This window comes from Micropterus dolomieu, linkage group LG09 (genome assembly GCF_021292245.1).
Source record: "Micropterus dolomieu isolate WLL.071019.BEF.003 ecotype Adirondacks linkage group LG09, ASM2129224v1, whole genome shotgun sequence".
Classification (NCBI taxonomy): Eukaryota; Metazoa; Chordata; class Actinopteri; order Centrarchiformes; family Centrarchidae; genus Micropterus; species Micropterus dolomieu.
In genome coordinates this window covers 30365488-30387325 of record NC_060158.1, presented here as the reverse complement: position 1 = coordinate 30387325, position 21838 = coordinate 30365488, and the positions used below count along the sequence as shown (strand labels likewise).

General features: G+C 40.2%; 1 protein-coding gene and 1 long non-coding RNA gene across 7 annotated transcripts; one reads left to right on the top strand and one right to left on the bottom strand.

The window, feature by feature from the left end:
* Positions 1–1069: 1069 nt before the first annotated feature.
* Positions 1070–4178, bottom strand: LOC123976823. Of its 2 annotated transcripts, none has more exons than XR_006826433.1 (3): positions 3977–4178; positions 1562–3063; positions 1070–1485 (listed from the first exon to the last, which is right to left on the bottom strand). It is a non-coding gene; the product is annotated as an uncharacterized LOC123976823 (long non-coding RNA). The 2 variants fall into 2 exon arrangements; XR_006826432.1 differs by having other exon boundaries at positions 1070–1962; positions 2096–3063.
* Positions 4179–6191: 2013 nt separating this feature from the next.
* LOC123977200 (proprotein convertase subtilisin/kexin type 6-like) lies at positions 6192–21581 on the top strand. 5 transcript variants are annotated; one of them, XM_046059759.1, is made up of 16 exons: positions 6202–6267; positions 8364–8573; positions 8790–8903; positions 8981–9024; positions 9102–9267; positions 15158–15262; positions 16430–16582; positions 16725–16868; positions 17162–17238; positions 17483–17571; positions 17673–17845; positions 18034–18240; positions 20367–20467; positions 20555–20658; positions 21004–21124; positions 21389–21581. In XM_046059759.1, the coding sequence occupies exons 5-16, from the start codon at positions 9115–9117 to the stop codon at positions 21579–21581; spliced, it is 1620 nt and encodes a 539-aa protein (XP_045915715.1). In that variant the 5' UTR covers positions 6202–6267; positions 8364–8573; positions 8790–8903; positions 8981–9024; positions 9102–9114. The 5 variants fall into 5 exon arrangements, with proteins under 5 accessions (XP_045915717.1, XP_045915720.1, XP_045915715.1 ...); XM_046059761.1 differs by lacking the exon at positions 8364–8573 and having other exon boundaries at positions 6192–6267; XM_046059764.1 differs by lacking the exons at positions 8364–8573; positions 8981–9024 and having other exon boundaries at positions 6192–6267.
* The last annotated feature ends 257 nt before the right edge of the window (positions 21582–21838 follow it).

Genomic DNA, 21838 nt, shown 5'->3' with positions numbered 1-21838 from the left:
ACCTCAGAATCATTACAGATATGACAGTTCATGTTTGCCTTTTGTGTCTTAATTTACTGCTTTATACATTTGTAGAAATTAACATAAATAATAGGCAACATGAGAACCACCTCCCTTCTGTATTATTACAAGCATTTCATTTGTACATCAAAATCCAAAAGAATAATCTCCTCATTAGTTTAAAAGGACTAACGTTAGTTTGCATCCCTAATTTGGTTTAACGTTACTAACCTCAGCTCCTCCGTGGTCAACACTGTCCTTTCTTATTTAATTTAACTATCAAGATGTACAGTAGAGGACAGAGCTGGAAACCTGACAACTGGGGAACCATTTCAATGAGCATTAGAGGTAGCGTTACATGGACACTGGAAAATAAATATCCGTTTAAAATTATTTAAGACAGAAACAGAAACTTCAGCGAATTTAAAACTTTTTAAGGCCTTAAATTTTGATTTTGAAATTTTAGACTTTTTAAGACCCCGCAGAAACCCTACAGGACATCTACTGGACAGCTGCTGTTGTCAGAGCAGCTCCTTTAATCTGGAGGTCTCAGAGTGTTTGTCCGAGTGACAGAAAGTGACTTGGACTCTCCGGAGGAAATTATTCTGGCAGTAAAAAATATGGAGTCAGTGTGTCAGTTAATAAATGCTTCAGCTTCTCCAGACAAACAAAAGTCTGTTCCCAAACGGCTGGAGAAGTAAAGAAGGTTAGCAAACATCTCCCCTTCAACTGGAAGCTGAGTAGGAAGCTAACAGAAAGTCTTTTAGTTCAATTTATAGCAACTAAATAGCTGTATTTTATTCCAGCCTACCAGCTGAGAGAAAAGTGGTGTTCAGCTCCCTCCTGAACACAGACTGAATCATCCATGGCGTACCATATTTGGGTCACACATAGCGACTTGTCAATCACAAGGTAGCCCCGCCCTAAAGCCTCCCCTGCTTTCTGGTCATTTTCCTCTAAATGGGACTATAATTTACTAAATGATCATCATGCTGTGTTGAAGAAGACTAGCGACTGAGACAATAAACTCATTAGCAAAGTGTTTACTGAGGTAATAAATCAGCTGAGAAGTAGCCACATTTTCTCATAGACTTCTATACGATCAAGTGGAGTCACCCCCTGCTGGCTGTTAGAGAGAATGCAGGTTTGAGGCTTCACTTTTCAAACCTGGAGGTTCCTGCTTGGTGAAGACACAGAGCTGCTTCATGGTTTCACAAATCAGACACATTAAATATCAAATTTCCGTGTGGTTTTGAAACAGACCAATCAAAGAAAAAGACACAGATTCAGGTTGTACTCACACAGAGGTGGAGGTGGGGCTACGTACTGAGGCGCTGCTGGAGGCGCTCTCCTCCTTGTTGTTGGTGGCCAGAGCCGCTCCTTTCCGGGAGCAAGGCGAGGAGGCCAGAGCCTTACAGCGGGGACTTGGGAGTCTTGGTCTGGGAATCCTCATTCTACTCAGCCCAGGCGAACAGGTTGCTGAGCCTGCAGGAGGAGGAAGTGATATCATCAGCCGCCGCAGTGATGTCACCCGTCAGTGTGTGTGTGAGTGTGTGCATACCTCATCTTGTGGACCTCGTCACAGATGGACTGAACTGCCAGTTCAGAAGTGCTTTCAGGAGTTTGTACATGAGTTACATTAACATTTCCATGTAGCTGACGCTTTTATTCAAAGATACTTTCAATAGCTATATATATGTCAGAGGTCGCACGCCTCTGGAGCAACTAGGGCTAAAGTGTTCAGCTCAGGGACACATTGGTGGACATTCCACAATGGGGAATTAAACCCGGGTCTCTCACACCAAAAGCATGTGTCTTATCCACTGTGTCATCATCACCCCCAGAGAAACAGACAAATCCATCCACAGCCACCTTTCACTTAGGCTGAAGCAGACCGCACCAGGAGTGTCAGTGTCAGTGACCACAGTGAGGAGTGTCAGCAATGTCTGGTTCATCTTCGCACTGCAAAATACAAACAATCCAATTATGACGATTATTATAAAAGACAGCTAGCACTGCATGCTCATCGGTGCCCCCCACACACTTTAAAGCATATTTTTTATTTTTTCCAAGCCTGTCTAGATACAATACTCACATGCCAAAATGTTAATGTTGAGTTACTGGTGGCTGTTATGATTCCTTCTGTCTATACTGACTCTATAACGCTTTCTGTATCTAATTTAACTGTAAGAGAGTGAGGACAAAATTCTAAAGTTCATTAGAAACTGTTATGAGACTTCAGCAGTCTGAAAAACATATCGTAAGTATTTTTAGAAGTTAGTCTTTGTGTGTTTACTTGCTGAGCTGCAGCAGTGGGATACATCCTGCCAACAGTAAACCTACACAATGACCTAACAACAATATCCATTTAATTTTTTAACTAGACTGCTTAACCCTTATTTAGCTTCAACTAAACTTAGCCTAATAAAATCCTGTGTCCTCATGGAGAATTTAGGTTTTGAGATCCATGCACCATATACTTCATTCTGCTCAACTTAGACCTATTGTCCTCATTAGTGGGCACATGCCTTGCCAGCCATGTTCTGATGTCTGTCTCTTCTTTGTTACACATTGGGTACACATACTCTACTTTCTTAAAGTATGCTTTGTTCAAAGACAATGCTACTAATATAAATACACACAGAATCAAAGCCCAGGTCTTGGGAGGTTTGGAAAACATTTTTTCATGAAAGGAGAAGAGTGGATTTGTCCCTAATTTCTAACAATTTGGCCATGTCTATGAAGGGGATGCTAATAGCCAACAATAAACTTTTCACTGTACATATCATATTTTAGCATTGTTTTGAGATACAAAACTACTAAAAGACACAAACCTATCCTTTCATCTCTTTAAACCTGTCAGTTGCTGGAAGAGGTATGAGTTGGCTTTCCATAGTACATTTCATTACATTACATTTACATTTCATATTACTTGTCGTTGATATTGACATTTCTGTGAGCACACTGAGTACTTAAATTTTGAAGACGTCGCTCATCCGCTAGCAGGTTCACTGGGAGGCCACAGAGGGTCGGATGGTATCTCATGTGTGCCTTGTGTTGTTCCTAGATTGACAATCAAAATAATTATTATTATACAAATATTTTTACAGCACATCAAGCCATAAAGTGTAACGTAATGTAATTCTAAAATAATAATAATATTGATAGCAATAACAACAAATCCATGCAGCTGCAACTGCTAAAAGACAAGTCTAATTTAAACAAACACAGTGACTCAAACAATGGGTGAGAAATAGAACTATAAACTTAAACATGACAATAGAACAGATTTGATGGCAGTGCAGTAGGGCTGGACCCAAATATTTGACTATTCATTCATTGGGTTGGTATTCAGTTTTCAATTTTGGGATGTGGAGATTCACACAAGCACCTACGGTTCTGTCCCGCACAACGCTGCACACACACCGGCTTGCACAGCCCCTTTTTCTCTTGCTGTATCATACAGCGACAGATGCATACAGGCTGCTCTCTGTCCACTTTCAACTTTCATTGTCAGCCGTATTTTTTACTGCCCAAAAACACAGCTCGCGTTTTGAGCTTTTTCACCCACGAATCTGTGGTAAAAACCGCAGGTGAGCTGCTTTTGGAGGAGGCCTATAGTACATCTCTCTCTGTTTGTGTCTCTGCAACCGTCAGTAGACCGTATGGCAACCGATCATGGATGGAGTTGGTCTCTTGGACAGATAGAAACATAAAAAGTCATGCTCAGCACATAAATCTGAGCGAAATTGAGGATTATCTGTCTTGGGTTATGTGTTCAGGGCAGCCGAAGAATTTAAAAATAAGCTTGTAAATGCCTTTTAAAGTGATCATGTACCAGAAAACTTACAAAAATAAATGCAAATGAGAAATAACAATTGAAAGTAAACAATATCATAATCAAATTTCACTATTCCCAATCTGTACCATTATGTGATCAACATTGTTGCTACGGCAAAGGTAATCTTAAACTCACCTGAAGGTCATAAATCCTGAGGATCTCTGCAGGGCCTCTGCTCTCTTGGCCTTCTGCCTGTACAGGGCAATCAGTTGAGGTGTGTATCTCTCAAGCTCGCAGTAGAATTGGTTACATGGGTTCAACAAAGCGATGAACTCAGCAAACACCTGCAAACACATAAATGTATGCAGATTAAAGGCTTTCAACTTGGGCCTTGACAGAAAAACATAATGCATCAATTACTTGTTTTAAGCAGGATGGCTGACTATATGGCAAAAATAATATAGTTTTTACCTGAGAAATGAACATGGACCACTACACTGACAAGAACAGAAAATGCAGGGTCATCCTGCAAATTTCTTTAACCTAACTTAGGTTTTGCTGCATCAAAATGAAAGATTATGTGGCTGAGAATTGAGTTAGCCAATCAAATATATTTTAAAATAGACTAATTGTATAATATTTCATCATTTAGCTTCTATCTGAAGCAACATTCCCACACCAACACAAACCCTTGTGTTTTTTCACAACAGTGCCATTTTTGGTCTGAACAGGGTTGAGACCAAATTTCAGTCAGGTACTAAATAGTTTAAGAACCACAAAGGAGTCATTCAACCATCTCATCATAAGTTTATAACAGCCTTTAACAGAGTCTACAGTGAAAAATGTTTACACTTAATGCTGTAATAGATCTACAGTTTTCTCAGCTTTTGATCACTGCCAATCAGTTCTGAAAGAAATCTATGAGAATTTTAAATTGCTAAATATACATATTCATTATAAAATCTCACAGTCACAGCTGGACAAATGCACTTTTCTAAAACAGTATAATATCCCCCCTACGTCTCAAGTCAGGGCTAAAATATCTACTTTCATGTTGTAATGTCATCCACTGTGAAATGTTGCTGGCTCCAGTTCTAGCAATGTAATATTTTTTATATCCTCAGTATGTCTGATTAGCAAGCCAGCAATTGATGCAGAAATATGCAAATTGATAACATACCTTGGATAGCTGTAGTGCCACTCAATACTCTGATCCTGCCAGAGCAAATATAACAAACAATATAAATATTTCTCATTAGCCCGGTCAACAAGAACATCATTGAATGCTGATTTTCTAAAAAAAAATACAATATTTTATCATTTATCTTAACTTTCTGTTAACATTACTGCGCCTGAAAACAGAACTTTTTCACTTACCAGAACAAAGCGCATGTAACAAGGAGCAGCCCCAGATGAAAAATTATGTGTTAAGTATTGACGACTGTCTGGAAAGGTTTCAACCACTGGTGATACCTTACGGTTGCTAACATTAACTAACGTTAGAATGACAGGAATGTGGCAAATTGACTCCACAAACTGCCTCCGGTTTAAAATAACAGAAAAGAAAAAACACTTTCACAGCACTGCAAAGAAAGCTGGGTTCTCTCGAACTTTGTAAAATATACACACTCACAAAGCCCATTAGGATGCTTTCCAATGACATATAAGAACTGATTCAACCCACAATGCCCAAGTCTTAACCTACAGATTTTAACAGAATCTCTTCTGGATCCATAACTTTTAACCTGAGATTGCGAGTAATAATGTCTCCCCTTGGTCTCATTTTCCCATAATCTGTGCCATTCCCCCTCAATCCTTTGCTTAATTTTTTCTTTTAGTTCCACTCTTCCCAATGATATATTTATATCTGTCTCTAACTTCTTTAAGCTTGATTTTGCTAAAAAGTCTGCTACTTCATTTCCTTCAACTCCAGCATGTCCAGGGACCCAGCAGAACATAACATTGCTACCAATGCTAGTATTTCACTTATGATATCAGGACGGGCTTTTGCTTTACTGCCTTTCAAGGCCATCAGGGCAGCTGCAGAATCAGATCAGATTAAGGCTTCTCTTATTTTCACGTCCTCAATCCACCACAGAGCCCAAAGAACTGCCAGTAGCTCTGTTGTAAAGACAGAACTTCCGTCTGTAATTCTCCTGCTAATCCTAAGGTCCAGTTGAGCTATAACTTATACACCCCAAAACCTGCTCTCCCACTCTCTGGTTCCCTGGCACCATCTGTAAAAATTTTCAGATATGATCCCTTCCCACTGTTACAGATATTGTTCCAATTTTAGAGCAGACATGTATTTGTTCTTTTCTTGTAAAAAAAGTTAAATCAATATTCAGTTCATCATCCCCTTCATATTTCACCATCATTTGGTGGCACAACTTTGTGACGTACGAAGTTCGGACGTCATCGGCAACGGGCACTGTGTGAACGTAAAAGGACCGTCGATGTCGCGTATCAAACTTCTATGGACCTTGGTAACTCTCTGTTACTTATTAAACCATTGTTTTGTATTTTAACAGGAGCCGAGTTGTAGAATAACTTGATGTTCACCATAAACTCCAGCTGGCTTACTTTATCTTTAAACAGGGCTAAGGTGACCAGTTGATGGCTAACGTTAGCTTAAATGTGCCACTGAGAAGCTAAGTTAACTTACTAGTTAATGTCAAACTAGACGTGTTGGCAAGAGGTAATGTTAACATTGTCATCGTGGAAGAGTCATTTTGTTGTAATATTTGGAGTCTTCCATATATCAGTTGGCAACATTAAACAAACTACCTTTAGCTTGATGTACTGTAGATGTCCATGCCGAACAATTCGCGGGTAGTCCTACAAGGACATAGCAAAATAATGTCGCATAAATAACTGCCTATTTAGTAGTAAGTAGTGTTACCTTTACTGATTTACTTTCACAGCCCTTTCAAAAGTGTGTTTGGCTGTCATCTTAGCTAGTTAAATTAATCTTGCTTTGTTAATGCTTGTATGTTCCTGAAATGTAAGTTGTTTTAGAAAAAGTGTCTAACATTACCAAATTTAAATGTAAAATTGACAGTCTTGTCTCAGTAATTTTTCTGTTAGCGATTTTTCTCAGAAACATCGCTATAGGTGGTGGTCTTGACAAACTATTTTTCTTTTAGCGATTGATATTAAAAAAGCCCCTTGTCTAAATTATTAAAGATTGTAATTTTGGTATTGATAAACTACAATATTACTGGTTGTCTTATCTCTGCTTCTTAAGTTTTGGTGTAAGTTAACTTAGTTTAATGTAATGCTGCAGCATCTGCCTCTTACACACCAAGCAAAGTCAGCAGACCTTAGCGCTGAAAGGGCGGTAGGGCCAGTAAAGTGAACCAGGTGGAGTGTATTATAATAAATACATTTAGCCATTTAACTCATGCTTTTATCCAAAGTGACTTACAATTGCTATATATGTTAAAGGTGGCACGCCTCTGGAACAACTAGGAGTTAAGTGTCTTGCTCAGGGACACAGTGATGGATGTGTCACAGTAGAAATTGAATGCAGGTCTGTCTCACCAAAGGCATGTGTCTTATCCACTGCTCCACAACCAATAAGTATGCTCATTATTGTATGTAGACTTATTTAGCAAATTTAGCTTTTGGTTTTAGTGTATTCAAAATCTTACTCTACTTATTATTCACAGATGTCGTAATAACAGTGTTCCAAAATTATGTAGAATTGCATAATTATTGGAAATTGTTTACATTTCTTTATTGGAAAATGTTTACACCCTGCAATTTGACACCCTGCAAAAGCATGTTTAAATCCCTATGGACATTATTTTTATTTCTAAATGTACCTGCTTTGCACCTGCCTCGACTTCTCCCTGCACTCACTCACACACACCTTTACTTCTGTTCTCTCACTGCAAACACACCAGCTTTCCCCGCCTCTGTCTCTGCCTGTCTGCTCCCCTGAGTTTCTCTATAAGCAGTAGGTTATGTTTTATAAAGTCGTAGAAAAGACACAGAATTTTTTTTTTTTTTCCCCCACCGGTGATCCATTTTTCACGTCAGCACACATGCCAGCTTGTTAATTGTGTAGCCTATCAATGTCATCGTCCATCCCAGTGATTCATTGTTGACATCGTCCAATGCCAGAGTGTGAGTGTGTTCTCCAAATTAAATAGAGTTTGGTACAAACAGTAACTGCATTAGTTTAAAGGTCCGACCAGAATCAGACTACTATTTACTAGCACAGCTAATGTTAACTTGAATATTTTCCTCAAACCGTGCAGGCCTACCTCATGCCTGTCTGGTCTTACCAAATAGTCACCAAATAATGAAGTATTGCAAGTGGTATTGTTAAAGAATCGGATCGTTAAGCAGTCTCGGTAAGGGTATCAAAAGTTAATGATCCCTAGTGCTAAGTGTGTGTGTGTAAACCAGGTCTGCATGCTGACGGCTAATAAGCTATGATCGCTTCCTCCATGACTCTCCGGCTGTCCGTCCTGTCAGAGCTCACCTCCATCAGGTTCGCTGAAGTCGAGCTCGACTTGAAACCTTGGTGCAGATTTTCAAACCTCTTTTTTTTTTTTCTCCTCCTGTGTGTCAGAACCAGCCATCCTGGTGATGCATCACTCCATGAAACCTCATCCCACCATCACTGCCACGCTGCTAGAGGGGGGGCAGCGTCTGGCTGCTCCGCTACCTCACCCCCTCCATCTACACAGACTGAATGTTTCTGTCTCGGTTCAGTTCCCAGATGAGACGCTGTGGAGCATTTAGCTGCTCAACATGATCGTAGCTGTCAGACTCCACACAGGTAACAGCTGATCAGGACTCTCCTCTGCAGAACCTTTAGTCTGGTTCTGCTGGTTCTGATCCAGGTTGTGTTCAGTAAGCAGGTCTGTGTTGCAGCTGCAGGAGCTGATGTGTCCCATGATGATGGGGAGCCTGGTGATGTTCAGGAAGGACTCTCAGAGGTCATCTGTCCTCACGTCTTCCACCAGTCCTCACATCTTCTTCTTCATGTGTCCAGTTTATTCTCTAGACTGGGAGACCTTCGAGCAGTACAGCACCTGGCAGCTGTTCCTGGCCCACAGCATCCCCCTGCAGACCAGCATCCCCATCCTGCAGTACCTTAAATTTAAAGGTGAGTGGTGTCTAGGAAAGGAGCCCTGTCCTCCAGTCTGATCAGTCCTCTGACTCCTTTTGTCTTTGTGTTCCTAGAACACCAAGGCCTTGTCCTGTCTGCTGCTGCTCTGCAGAGAGAAGTATGACAGGAACACACCTGGACACTCATCTTAGAGTCTCCTGGGTCCCCGTTAACGTCTCCGTCTCTGTGTCCCAGGCCCAGTGAGGAGATGGTGAAGATTTTCCTGAGTTGTCCCTGTCACCCCGAGGACCAGTTCAGCACCAGCATCCTGAGACACTGGGCGTCCAATCACGACAACACGCTGAGAGAACGCATCAAGGCCCAGCTGGTCAAGAATAGGGATGCAACGATTACAAATTTGGTATGATTATTGTCAGAAATCAGTTTCATGATTATTATGCATTAATTAATTTCACAACAATAATGACATAAGTTGATTTTTAATTAATTGCATTAACAATTTCTATAATATGTAAGTATTTATATAAGGAATATTAACTAACCAGGGTTGTCATAAAGGAGGGGAATAAACTGTTTTAGTGAAAATGATATGAAATGCAGTTAATTGGTCTAAGCTCCTGATGTAAGTTAGTGTTGTACACCTGGCAACATTTTCTCAACACCGACAGGAGAAGACAACATGATGTAAGGTAAATGTTTAGTGACTGAAGGTCTTGAGAGGACTGCATTCTCTCTTCTATAAAACCCTTTCAGAAAAGAAGCGATTTGCACTACGTGGAAGCTGCTCAGTGCTAACGTTCAACTACTTTGACTGCAGCGTGCAGTGCACGTTGCTCGACGCAGCAACAAAACACCCTTGCGCGGTGCAAGCCATTGAAAATAATGGGCCTCATAGCACAGCGGGGCTGTTGCGGTGGGTCTGAAAGGTTACATGCTGCTTTGTTGACATTGCACTGAAAGCTCGACTCCCACTGCTACGGCACTGATTGTAAGTGACGCGTTTATATTTAATTCCCTACCAACTTGCTACGTTAATGTAGGCCTGACTTTACTTGGGCCTGCAAAGCTGGGTGGTGGTCCCGCAGGTTCATCAAGTTGAATTCGCTCCTTTAGCAGGAACCTTTTTTAACGGCAAGTTTTTGTTTTTTTAACTGGTGATCCGTCCTCTTCAGTAACGCCCTGGTCAGACTTGGTGTACCCGCTCCCACACTGCCGACTTCATCCATTTCTTTGGAAATAAAGCTTCAGTTTGGTCCCACTGCCATAGTTTAGCCTTTGAACAGTAGCCTCTAATAAATACGACACTTAAGCTGGTGCACCGCTCCTGTAACTTTGTTTTCGTTTTGTGCAAGTTGCCACAGTTTCGTTCCGTGCCACAGAAACACTTGGTGTAGCGGAGCCTTTATGATTAATTAACCATGACGTTTTAAAGCACGGTTAATGGTGAAATCAGTAGTCGCTGCATCCCTAGCAAAGAACAACCAGCCCCAACACAAAGAACAGCTGTCAGTACACACAGGCTTACTGATCACTTCAGGAGGGATTCATAACTGTTAGCTGAGTCTGTCTCTGCCAGTCTTCACTCAGACCCCGATCCTTTGGCTCTGCAGCACGTTCAGGCCAGCTGTGACGAGGTCCACAAGATAAGGTACACATACACTGACGGGTGACATCACTGCGGTGGTTATATCACTTCCTCCTCCTACTGGTTCAGCGACCTGTTCGCCCTGGAAGGAGTACGAGGACTCCCAGACCAAGCCTCCCAACATCCGCCTTAAGGCTCCGGCCTCCTCCTCGCTCACGGAAAGGAGCGGCTCTGCCCAACGAGGAGGAGAGCGCCTCCAGCAGAGCCTCAGTATGTAACTCCACCTGCTCCTGAATCTGCGTCTCGTTCTTTGATTGGTCTGTTTCAAAACCACACGGAAATTTGATATTTAATGTGTCTGATTTGTGAAACCAGGAAGCAGCTCTGTGTCTTCACCAAGCAGGAACCTCCAGGTTTGAAAAGTGAAACCTCAAACCTGCATTCTCTCTAACAGCCAGCAGGGGGCGACTCCACTTGATCGTATAGAAGTCTATGAGAAAATGTGGCTACTTCTCAGCTGATTTATTACCTCAGTAAACACTTTGCTAATGAGTTTATTGTCTCAGTCGCTAGTCTTCTTCAAAACAGCATGATGATCATTTAGTAAATTATAGTACCATTTAGAGGAAAATGACCAGAAAGCAGGGGAGGCTTTAGGGCGGAGCTACCTTGTGATTGACAAGTCATTATGTGTGACCCAAATATGGTACGCCATGGATGATTCAGTCTGTGTTCAGGACGGAGCTGAACACCACTTTTCTCTCAGCTGGTAGGCTGGAATAAAATACAGCTATTTACTTGCTATAAATTGAATTAAAAGACTTTCTGTTAGCTTCCTACTCAGCTTCCAGTCTGAAAGGGAGATGTTTAACCTGTTTCACTTCTCCAGCCGTTCGGAAACAGACTTTTGTTCTGGAGAAGCTGAAGCATTTATTACCTGACACACCGACTCCATATTTTTTTAGTGCCAGAATATTTTCCTCCTGAGATTCACTGTCACTCGGACAATCACTCAAAATTTAAGGTCTTAAATTCACTGAAGTTTCTGTTCTAAGTCTTAAATAATTTTAAACGGGTATTTATTTTCCAACGTCCATGTAACACTACCTCTAATGCTCATTGAAATGCAGTTGTCAGGTTTCTCGCTCTGTCCTCTACTGTACATCTTGATACTTAAAAACAAAGGACAGTGGTTACTACAGAGGAGCTGAGGTTAGTAATGTTAAAACAAATTAGGGATGCAAACTAATGTTAGTCCTTTTAAGCTAATGAGATTATTCTGGATTTTGATGTACAAATGAAATGCTTGTAATAATGCAGAAGGGAGGTAGTTCTCATGTTAATTTCTACAAATGTATAAAGCAGTAAATTAAGACACAAAAGGCAAACATGAACTGTCATATCTGTAATGATTCTGAGGTCATGTTAACAGTGTTTTCCTGCCATTGTAAGGTGGTGTGGCTCAAAACAGCTTGGTGCTGCGCAATAAATATAAAATCACTGTGGAGAGCATCAAAACTAACAAAATTAATTTTCCCAGATCTAATGGTTAGAATTCAACCCCTGTAGACTTATTTAGCTTTTGGGGTGTAGTTTGTCTCCCTGACTGCTCCCCTGAGTTTATCCAACAGCAGGAGGCTAAGTTTTATAAAGTTGCCAAAAGACACAACTTTTTTTGTTTCCTTTTTTCCTGGATTTGTCTACCAGTGATCCATTTTTCATTTCAGCAGGTCCACCGCATGCCAACTTGTTAATGTCATTGTAGCTTATCAATGTCATCGTCCATCCCGGTGTTTCATTGTTATCGTCCAATGCCAATTTTGTAGACATCACTCAACCCTAACTTGAATACATTACTGCAAGTAATTTTGTGACTGCATTTCCTTTGTGTGTTTCTTTTTCTAAGTTCTGATATAGGTCTTGAATTTCATTCATCATGGTCTTAAAGTCCTAAATTTGACCAGGTGAAACCTGCAGAAACTCTGATTGTTCCATTACCTCATCTACCTAACTTAACAATTTGCGTAGTGTGGAACTTCTTATTTTAAACAGTCTTTATTTGCTTATGATTCCATGAAACTCCACATTTAAAGCTCCCTTTTATATTTAAGTAAAGGCTACTGATGGAATGAAATTATGCAAAGTCACTTTTTCCACAAAACACAGTAAAGTAGTAAAAAGAAATTTTATTTAGCTCAAGAGATTCAACACCAAAAAATCTCATTAAGAATCTGGAAATGGAGAATGTTCAACAAAAAAGACAAATTGTTGCTGGTTAATTATCTGATCAAGCAGTCAATTGCTTTGTCTATTCAGCTTTATGCAAGATTTGCATAAAGCTGAATAGATTTTAGGTAATCAGTTTCCACAAATATTGAGTATTCTGAACTTATTTGGGTTTGAGGCCCAAGCTACACTCAATCCTGTGTGTGGAAGTACTATCACCAAACTGTACTTTAAATATATCAGGTCCCCTCTAAAGGATCACAAGATAATTCTGGAAGGTTGTGAGCTGATTAACATGAGTGAAAATAAGTATAAAACAAAAAGCGGGGGGCCTGAAACACTAACATTAAAACAGTTTGACCTCTTTGCGCCTCAGTTATTTAAATGAAACAATCTCTTTTTGGTGGAACTCCTAAAAAGTCGTATGACTCATCACTATACATGGCTTCTTTTGTAAAAAGCATTAAGATGAAAATCACTGGTTTAATCTTTAACAGCATCTTGTGTTTTCAAATTTTTTAAAATGAAAATAAGTAAATAGTGAATGCAACTACAGCTGTTAAATGTTGTGGTGCAAACAATGTTTCCCTCCAAAATGTGTTGGAATAGAAGTATAAAATAGAGTACTTCAAAACACTACTTAAGTAAAACTCTTGAAATAAACCTCTACTGGTTATAATGAAGATAGGCCCTACATCTAAATATGTAGTACATGTGTTTGTAATTTCTTTTTGGCAACATATCAACTGTAATGTGATGGTCCTATAGAAAACGTCTTATTGCCTATTTATTTCATTTTATGACCTAACACTGGAAACCACGCGGTGCGTCGTGGGTTTCTACCATCTTTACGTAAATATTAAATTGAGGAAGCCTGAGGTTTATTGTAATTTGCAGTAGGCTAATCTATAAGCCGGTTAACCATCTTACATAGCCTATATTTTTACAGTTAGCAGGGTCAATATAATTAAACTGAAACATACAGACAAAGCTGCAACCACTGGTCTGATCCATGTAAAGGACACAATACAGTTGATCCCTGGCACCCATATTGAAGCAGTAATTTGATAGTAGCTTGTTCCCAGTGAAGGAGAGTCAATTCTTGACAGCTTCAGCCGGCAGTGATCCTTCCGTTTCTGCAGAACATCTGATGATTCTTTGCGATAGTGGACTTCAATTTTAAACCCAAACTTTGCGCAATGAGAGAAGTTTATCGCAGGTGAACAAGGTGCTGGGACAACGCATGAAACACCTTTGCACAGTCTAATTAGAGGAAGCCTCTTTATCTCTGTAGGGATGGTGCGGTTTTACATGTTGTGGATGGGAACTCTCCTCCAATTTTGTCATGCAACGATTTACACCAACAACTGGGCGATAAGAATAAGGGCTGACCGCGAGTCTGTCAACAGGATAGCAGAGAAATATGGATTTACTAACATGGGTCAGGTAGGTGTGATCTAACATACTGTGTAGCCTATATTAGAAGCACCAGACAAGGACATACTATAGTCTACCTAACATTTGTCTTTATCTCAGTTGTCAAAGTGCTTAATTTCTCGGACTGTAACTGTTTGTGTTTATTGAGGCCCATAGAGGGTCAGAGTGAAAAGGCCTGAGTAATAGACCACATCACATTCAAAGACAACTACAGTACGGTACAGTCTCCTATTACCTTCATTTTTATTATTAAAACCTTCAGCATATAACATTAATCATCCAAACAGTTAAACCTCAAATATCTAGCACTATATTGCCATTTTAACCAAGGTCACAAAGAATGTGTTTCTATATGTACAGAGAGAAATGAAAACAGAAATCAATCAGACCAGACATGTCAGTACTACCCCAGAATGACCAAATAAAAATAAAATCAATAAATAATAAAGCAAATAAATAAAACAGAGCAAGGCTCATAAAATTCAACACCTGTATTCACTGTGCTTTAATGAAAGCTGCAGGTCTTGGCTCCATGTTTCAGTACAGGTGATATGAACCAGAAATACCCTTTTAAACTGAAAAGATACTTTGCTTTTAATTACTGAGGCCAGAAGTCAAAAGCAAATTTCACAACAGAGAAATTGGGGAATAAATAAAGCCATAAATGATTCTTGTCAGTCACAGAAAATGGCCAACCTAAGACACTTTTTTATTAAACATAAGTTACCTAGAGCCTCACTTCTTATATATTAAAAAATCTGTTTACATCATGGCATTACAGACACACACAAACGTACAGTATGTGCACATATAGAGGCAGGCACACACACACACACACACACGCAGCAGCAGTGTGGCTGAAGTCTTGTGGCTCAGGTTGCCTGAAAAACTATCACAGGTATAAGGTAGCCGCCTTCATAAAAGACACCAAAGGCAGTTTCATAATTTAACAGCTGTTTAGCACAGCGACAGAGTGGGATGAGCGAACACACCTTCACCTGAAAACAAATTAATTTAGAGGATTGGATGGCTGTTTCACCAGATTGGAGACCTGAAGAGTTATTACAGTTTTCAACACGACGAGACAGCCAAGCGGTCCACTGTGTCCAACAAAGACGTGACTGTTGGTGTCGCCAAGGAGACCAAGGTATAGTAATGGGATATGAAGACTGCTGGGTTATTAATGATCTGCATGTCCCCACCCTACTTCCAGATACTAACACATAAGCATACACATGTTCTTGTACTGGCCTCACATACACACTCATCTCTTCACATCATGGCCTCACACATACACACGCACACACATACAACCACAACCTTAAGTTGCCAAGAGTCATTAACAAAGAGGAATAAAATGCCCAGTATTACACACCTCATTTAAAGGATAACTGGTTTATTCTAAGATGGATCTTATTTTTGTGGTTTGTGTCAACTGCTGAGATCTGGGAAAATGGTGACATTCCCAAAAAAGAAGTCAGAATGGGCAAGAAAGATGAGCAGTCAAACGATATACCCAAACTGTACCCTGTTATAAATATCCATCTAAACCGCCCTTTGCTAAACCCCTCCCCAAACAAGTCAAACAGGGTTCTATTAAAACAAAATAACAGTCAGATCTTACATTATCCTCATCAAACTTATTATAAATACTCGTTAGTTCTATGTATGCAGCTAGCCTTAATCTTTTGGTGCGAAATCGTGTATGGAGAAGTCATAAATGGCATATTTAAGATCCCTTTTTCAAGATTCTTGTTTTAAAACGAGTCAGCTGCAACATTAAATAGTCAGTCTGAGTCTACGTTTTTTAACCAACTCATGGTGCTGACATTAGTTTAGCTTGCTACAGCTGAAAACATCTGCCAGCAGCTGCTCTGGGTAAAACTGATTTAAAAATGATGACCAAAACTATGAAAATAAGATGCACACAAAAATTGTTATAAATAACAGTCTGCAGCCATGCTAGCTTATGGGAAAGTTGTTAATTCCACATGTATCTGGTCATAAACCAACGTTTTGGACTAATTAAAAAATTTGACCTAATAATGGTGCAAGATGAAAAAGTTAAGGGGTGACCCAAGTTATCACAATTCATCTTGAAAGTGTGTACCAAATTTCAAGGTTATCAGTCCAGCAGTTGCTGACATTTCACAAAATCCCATAGTTGCTGAGATATATCAGTCTGGACCAAAGCAGCGGGCTGACTATCTATCTGACGGAACATTTCCATCCCTTAAAGCCATGGCGTTAGTTTGGCTAAAAACACTATATACATGTCTACATCTGTAAAAGTGCCCTGCGTGTTCTTTTCAAGGTGGAATGGCTCCAACAGCAGGTGGTCCAGAGAAGAGCAAAGAGGAACTCCAGAGCTAGTCAAATCAAACACCTTCCCACTGCTCAACCTCAGTCCAGCAGCACCCGGATGCTTCACTATAATGAGTCAATGTGGAACAGCCTGTGGTACATTGTGAGTCTGATTTTTTTCCACTTTACTAAGCTCAAGTCTGAAACACAGACACATAAACCCAGACAGACACAGCCCAAAATAGACCCTGATTTATTCTTTACTCCCAAGGGCTAAATTGGATGTCCCACTATTTGCTCCACAGCTCTGCAGTGATGAGTCCAAAGGCTGCCAGTCTCATATGAACATTGCTGGGGCCTGGAGGAGAGGGTATACTGGGAAGGGTGTGGTGGTGTCTGTCCTAGATGATGGCATTGAGAGAGAGCATCCGGATCTGAAGCCAAATTATGTAAGTGCCCTGGGATGGGACGCTGTGCTCGGGAAGGGGACATTAATCATAAGCAATTTGGCAGAGCTCTTAGTGTAAGAGTGGAGAGCTGAGACAGATATTGCAGGCAGAGCTCTTGGGCCAAAGGTTTGAAATGGCCGGCCAAGAGTATTGGAATGGACATTAAACGTCTGGTCCACTTAACTGTCGAGTGGACTGGTGAATAATGCTCTTTGTGATTTGTCTGATGAAACAGAGACAGATAGCCGCTGGCATCTTATTATGTGCTGCTACTTACTATCCATCTGATTTAGGATCCTCTCGCCAGTTATGATGTGAACGGACAAGACCAAGATCCCTCTCCAAACTATTCCAACAATGCTTCTAACTAGTGAGTACTTCTCAATTTCTAATTTGCACCTGTTTTGCTGTTTCCTTTCCCCATCATGACTCTAACGTTAATTAATGCATGCTTTTCTTTCCATTTTTCAGTAATTACATGCATATATGGATATGCAATTTCCCCAGTCTGAATTCTGTCTTCTCACTGGTTTGATGTAACGGAAATAGCCCATCTACTCCTCATGCATATGCATCTAACCTCATGTTCTGATGTTCTCCTCCTTTCTCCAAAGCCATGGGACTCAGTGCGCAGGGATGGTTGCTGCGGCTGCAAATAACTCTCAGTGCACGGTCGGGGTTTCTTTCCATGCACGGATAGGCGGTGAGTCTATGTATTGGTATGAAACTACATTGCCAAAGGACATCTGGAGGTCAAATTTTTGTATATTATGGATTTAAACATTCTGCCCCCTTTATTTGTAGGCATCCGTATGCTGGATGGAGATGTGACAGACATTGTGGAAGCCCAATCACTGAGCTTCAGACCACAGTATATTGACATCTACTCCGCTAGCTGGGGGCCAGAAGATGACGGGGCCACTTTAGGGGGACCCGGGCTTCTGGCTCGTCTTGCTTTACAGAGTGGCATCAAAACAGTGAGAGAAAGAAAGACAGAGAAAGTTTGTGTGTAAAAAAGGAAGAGAAATGCTTGCTGTTTGTTTGTTTATGCCTATGTCCTACCTGCGGCTGTTTATCTACTTCAAGAGCTTATCTTTTTTTTCCTTATTGATGTGTAAATAATCATTAATAAATTAATCTCCTCTGCTCTCCCAATTAATCTCAGGGCCGGCATGGGAGGGGCTCTATTTTTGTCTGGGCATCAGGGAACGGAGGGCGAAGAGGTGACCACTGTTCCTGTGATGGTTACAGCAATAGTATCTACACCATCTCTATCAGCAGCTGCTCTCAGCATGGAAGCAAGCCAGATTACCTGGAGCAGTGCTCCTCCACACTTGCGACAGCTTACACCGGTGGGGAGAATCAGGAAATGGTGAGTAGAGGCTGTGAGTAACAGAAGGAACAGCTTCAGTATGGTTAACTACCAAAATAAATACATAGGTCATGATGTGCTGAGATGACTCTGTATAGGTAAGGGAAGCATTTTAGTGCTGAGTTCTGTGTTCTTCTAAATGAAGGTGTGTATGATCAAATGACACAGCCCCTTCTCATCGACCATCTACAAGCACAAACTGCACATTGCTTCTTTATTGTATAACAAAAAAAACATTTTGTCACTTGAGGCCATCATCCCAACTTCAAAATTATCTACATTTATATTACTAAAGGTAAAGATGTTTATTTTTTATGTTTTCGTTTTGTCTGATAACAAATTATTTCACGGGTCCTTCATTGCTGAATAGTTTCCTAAGAATTTTCAAGACATTTCCTGGAGATAAATATGTAATTTAGTGGTAATTATAAGGAAAATAGACAGTGAACTATTAGTTAAGCTCCCTTTGCTTTTCCTGCAGAGTTAAACAGAGATTACGGAATGACTGAGTTATGTGTAGTGTTTTGATATTCATATTGTTGCCTTCATAACAGCCACCCTACCAGAGGCTTGGACGCTGGAGGAACATTTATTCTATATTTTCAAAGATGTTTCTTCTCGCTTTTTGATAATAAAATAAAAAAAATTAAAATCACTTTTACATAATTTTACATAATGATGTTTGTAACTTTTGGTTAAACTTTAAGGGATGTTTGTAATTGGATTGAACAATCTCCACCGTCTTGCCAGCTGCTTAAAGCCAAAAAGCGTTGGGGGCGAGCAAGCGACCACTTCTGCAGTTGAGTTTGATAGTGCGAGACACCTGTCAATCAAGCAAATACCCCACAGACATTCTGCCTATGAACTTTCTTTCTGGTAGAACAATAACTTTTTTAATTAACAAGACACGAGAAAAAGTGAAATTGGTTAGACCCTACAGGCTTGTAGGGCCTATAACCTCATATGGAATAAAAGCCATTAAGAGATGGAATAAAAGACAGTCAACAGTTACAGCTAGTTTGACTATACAGTAGAAACATCCTGAAAGCCAAAGACTCAGGAGGCCTACAGTAGCATAGTAGTGTAGACAGTATGGCCAAATAACAAGCTTCTTAATGTTGGAGGAGATATCCTCCTATGGAATAATTACCTACTTCTACATTTTTTGCCTGATTGATTGGCAGTAATTTATGTGTTTTGCATGGCAACCCACCAGGGAAGAAAAACTGAAATTATACAGTATGTAATTATGTGTACTCTCAGTGCAAGGCAACAATATAAATGAAAAAGTAACACATTTATTTAAGTAGGCAATGTTTTGATCTGAATCGGTGTGTAGCATTTACCTCACATATGTCCTTAATGTCTTATACGATTGTACAAGTATTTTAAATGTTTTATGAATAAACTGGAACGGCGAGTTCAAACTGAAAATTTGCCAGGTAAAAAAACTCTCTCCACCACTCTCATTTCATGTAATTTGCAGAGGTCATGGGTGAGTTGGGCAGCTCAATTGACTAAATTAGATGAATACTGAGAGCTGCTCAGGGGTTCACATTTGCTCTCTTTCAGCAGAACCTCTTTGTTTGCATGCCTGACAACATGCCAACAACAAAGTCATGTATAGGCCTGCATGGCAATACTTTTCTATCTCGTACAGTACTTTCAAAACCCATTACCTTGATTTATGCTTGGCCAATTAGTTTAATAAACCACTTGGTTTCTCTCTTAGTGAGCTATCTTTTACATGAGACTTAAAACAAGTGTCAGTTTAATTTTGGTGTTTTGAAACAGATCAGATGTGTGCAGTCTCCTAGTTTACGAGGACCGTAGTGTGTGATATAATAATCAAAATGTAATAAAAAAGGAAGGCGAATGGTATTGTGCCAGATGGTGTGCTAATGTCCAGCTGGCACACTGTATACTACGTTGGAGAGGGCGATATGGGTCGTGGTATGTCTAATTTTGTATATTATATCAATATGTGATTTATTACTTATTATTTTCTGGAACATTTATTTAGAAACTGTGTATGGACAGGAAAGTCTGTTGATACCTGACAAATCACATTTATGTAAAAATCTTGTACATTCAGTGTGTACATACTGTGTCGGTGTCCTTGACAGGTAACGCTGGGTCCACAGAAGAGTTGTAGCCGATCTAAACCAGAGAGCTCACTCTCCTCCTCAATGGCAGCAGGTGTCATCGCTCTTACTTTGGACGCCAAGTAAGCACCTCCCCCACACGTAAAATCCATACAAGCAGCATCAGGTGATGAGAACATGATTTTTTTCTCTGATTGACCTTTTCTCAGCCCTTTGCTCATCTGGAGGGATGTACAGCACATTATTGTCCGAACATCAAAAGCTCATCATCTTATTGCTCCTGACTGGCACGTTAATGGAGCCGGATACACAGGTATGCCCATTGGACTTCTGTAAACTTTGTAATTCCAGTTTTTGTTTTTTTATTTCAGTATTTTTTTGATAGTAGTTTAGAGAAAATAGATAATTACATAATATAGTTTAAATGCAACCCACCCAAAAAGTATAATAAAGAAGATAAGTTAAGCTTTATAAGCATAATTTGGTAAATGTTCTCTCAGCTCTTTTTAGGGAAACTATCAAACAGTGAGCATACAAACTAATGAGATACTGTGAGCAGACAGTAATAAACGCCTACAAAGTCCCAGGAGAGTGTGATGTCTTTAATAAGCTACATCGCCTTTTATGCCCCTGATAATGTGGTATGTATGTGTGTCAGTGAGCCACCTGTATGGCTTTGGCCTGCTGGATGCTGAGAGCATGGTGAAGGAGGCTGAGCGTTGGAAACAAGTCCCCTCACAGCATGAGTGTGTGGAGGAGACTCCCATCCAGCTGAGCAGGTATCACACCAACCACACTGCAAGAGATCTCCGCTTTGAGTCAGGGCTTCCCTCTGATTCCTCCCCTTTTTTATCGCACGTTATCTATTTCTGTCTCAGTTCTCATGCATGGATTTCTCTCACTCTGCTTCTCACACACTTTAATGGGTGTCATTTTCTTTAGTGCTGCTTTCCTTGTAACTCTCTGTTGTTCTTCTTGTTTTCTGCCTCCTCTCTCATCTCTGCAGCTCACTGTGTGTTTTTATTCTCGCCGTCTCATGACAGAACTATTCATCCAGGCTCGGTGCTGACATCTGTGTATGAGAGTGGGGGCTGCTCTAGCAAGCCCCAGCAGCACGTTGTTTATGTGGAGCATGTCATCGTCCGTGTTACCATCGCTCATTGTCGTCGCGGTGACCTTTCCATTACGCTCACGTCACCTTCAGGCACCATGTCTCAGCTGCTGGCTAACAGGTAACTAAGAGTAATGCTCAATCGTGGTATATATATATCAAAGTATATATATGTGTGTGTGTGTGTGTATGTATATATGTATGTATATATATATATATAGATATAGATATAGATAGATATAAATATATATATATATATATATATATATAGATATAGATATATAGATATATATGTGTATGTATGTATGTATATATATATATATATATACACACACACACACACACACACACACACACACACACACACACACACAGGCGCTGG

What these genes read in the sequence shown, in the direction of transcription:
- LOC123977200 (XM_046059764.1), top strand. Translation starts at nt 9,115, where the DNA reads ATGGTGAAGATTTTCCTGAGTTGTCCCTGTCACCCCGAGGACCAGTTC. An exon ending in TCCAACAATGCTTCTAACTA is followed by an intron (nt 17,239 to 17,482) that starts GTGAGTACTTCT and finishes CTTTCTCCAAAG; the next exon opens with CCATGGGACTCAGTGCGCAG. An exon ending in GTGGGGAGAATCAGGAAATG is followed by an intron (nt 18,241 to 20,366) that starts GTGAGTAGAGGC and finishes TGTCCTTGACAG; the next exon opens with GTAACGCTGGGTCCACAGAA.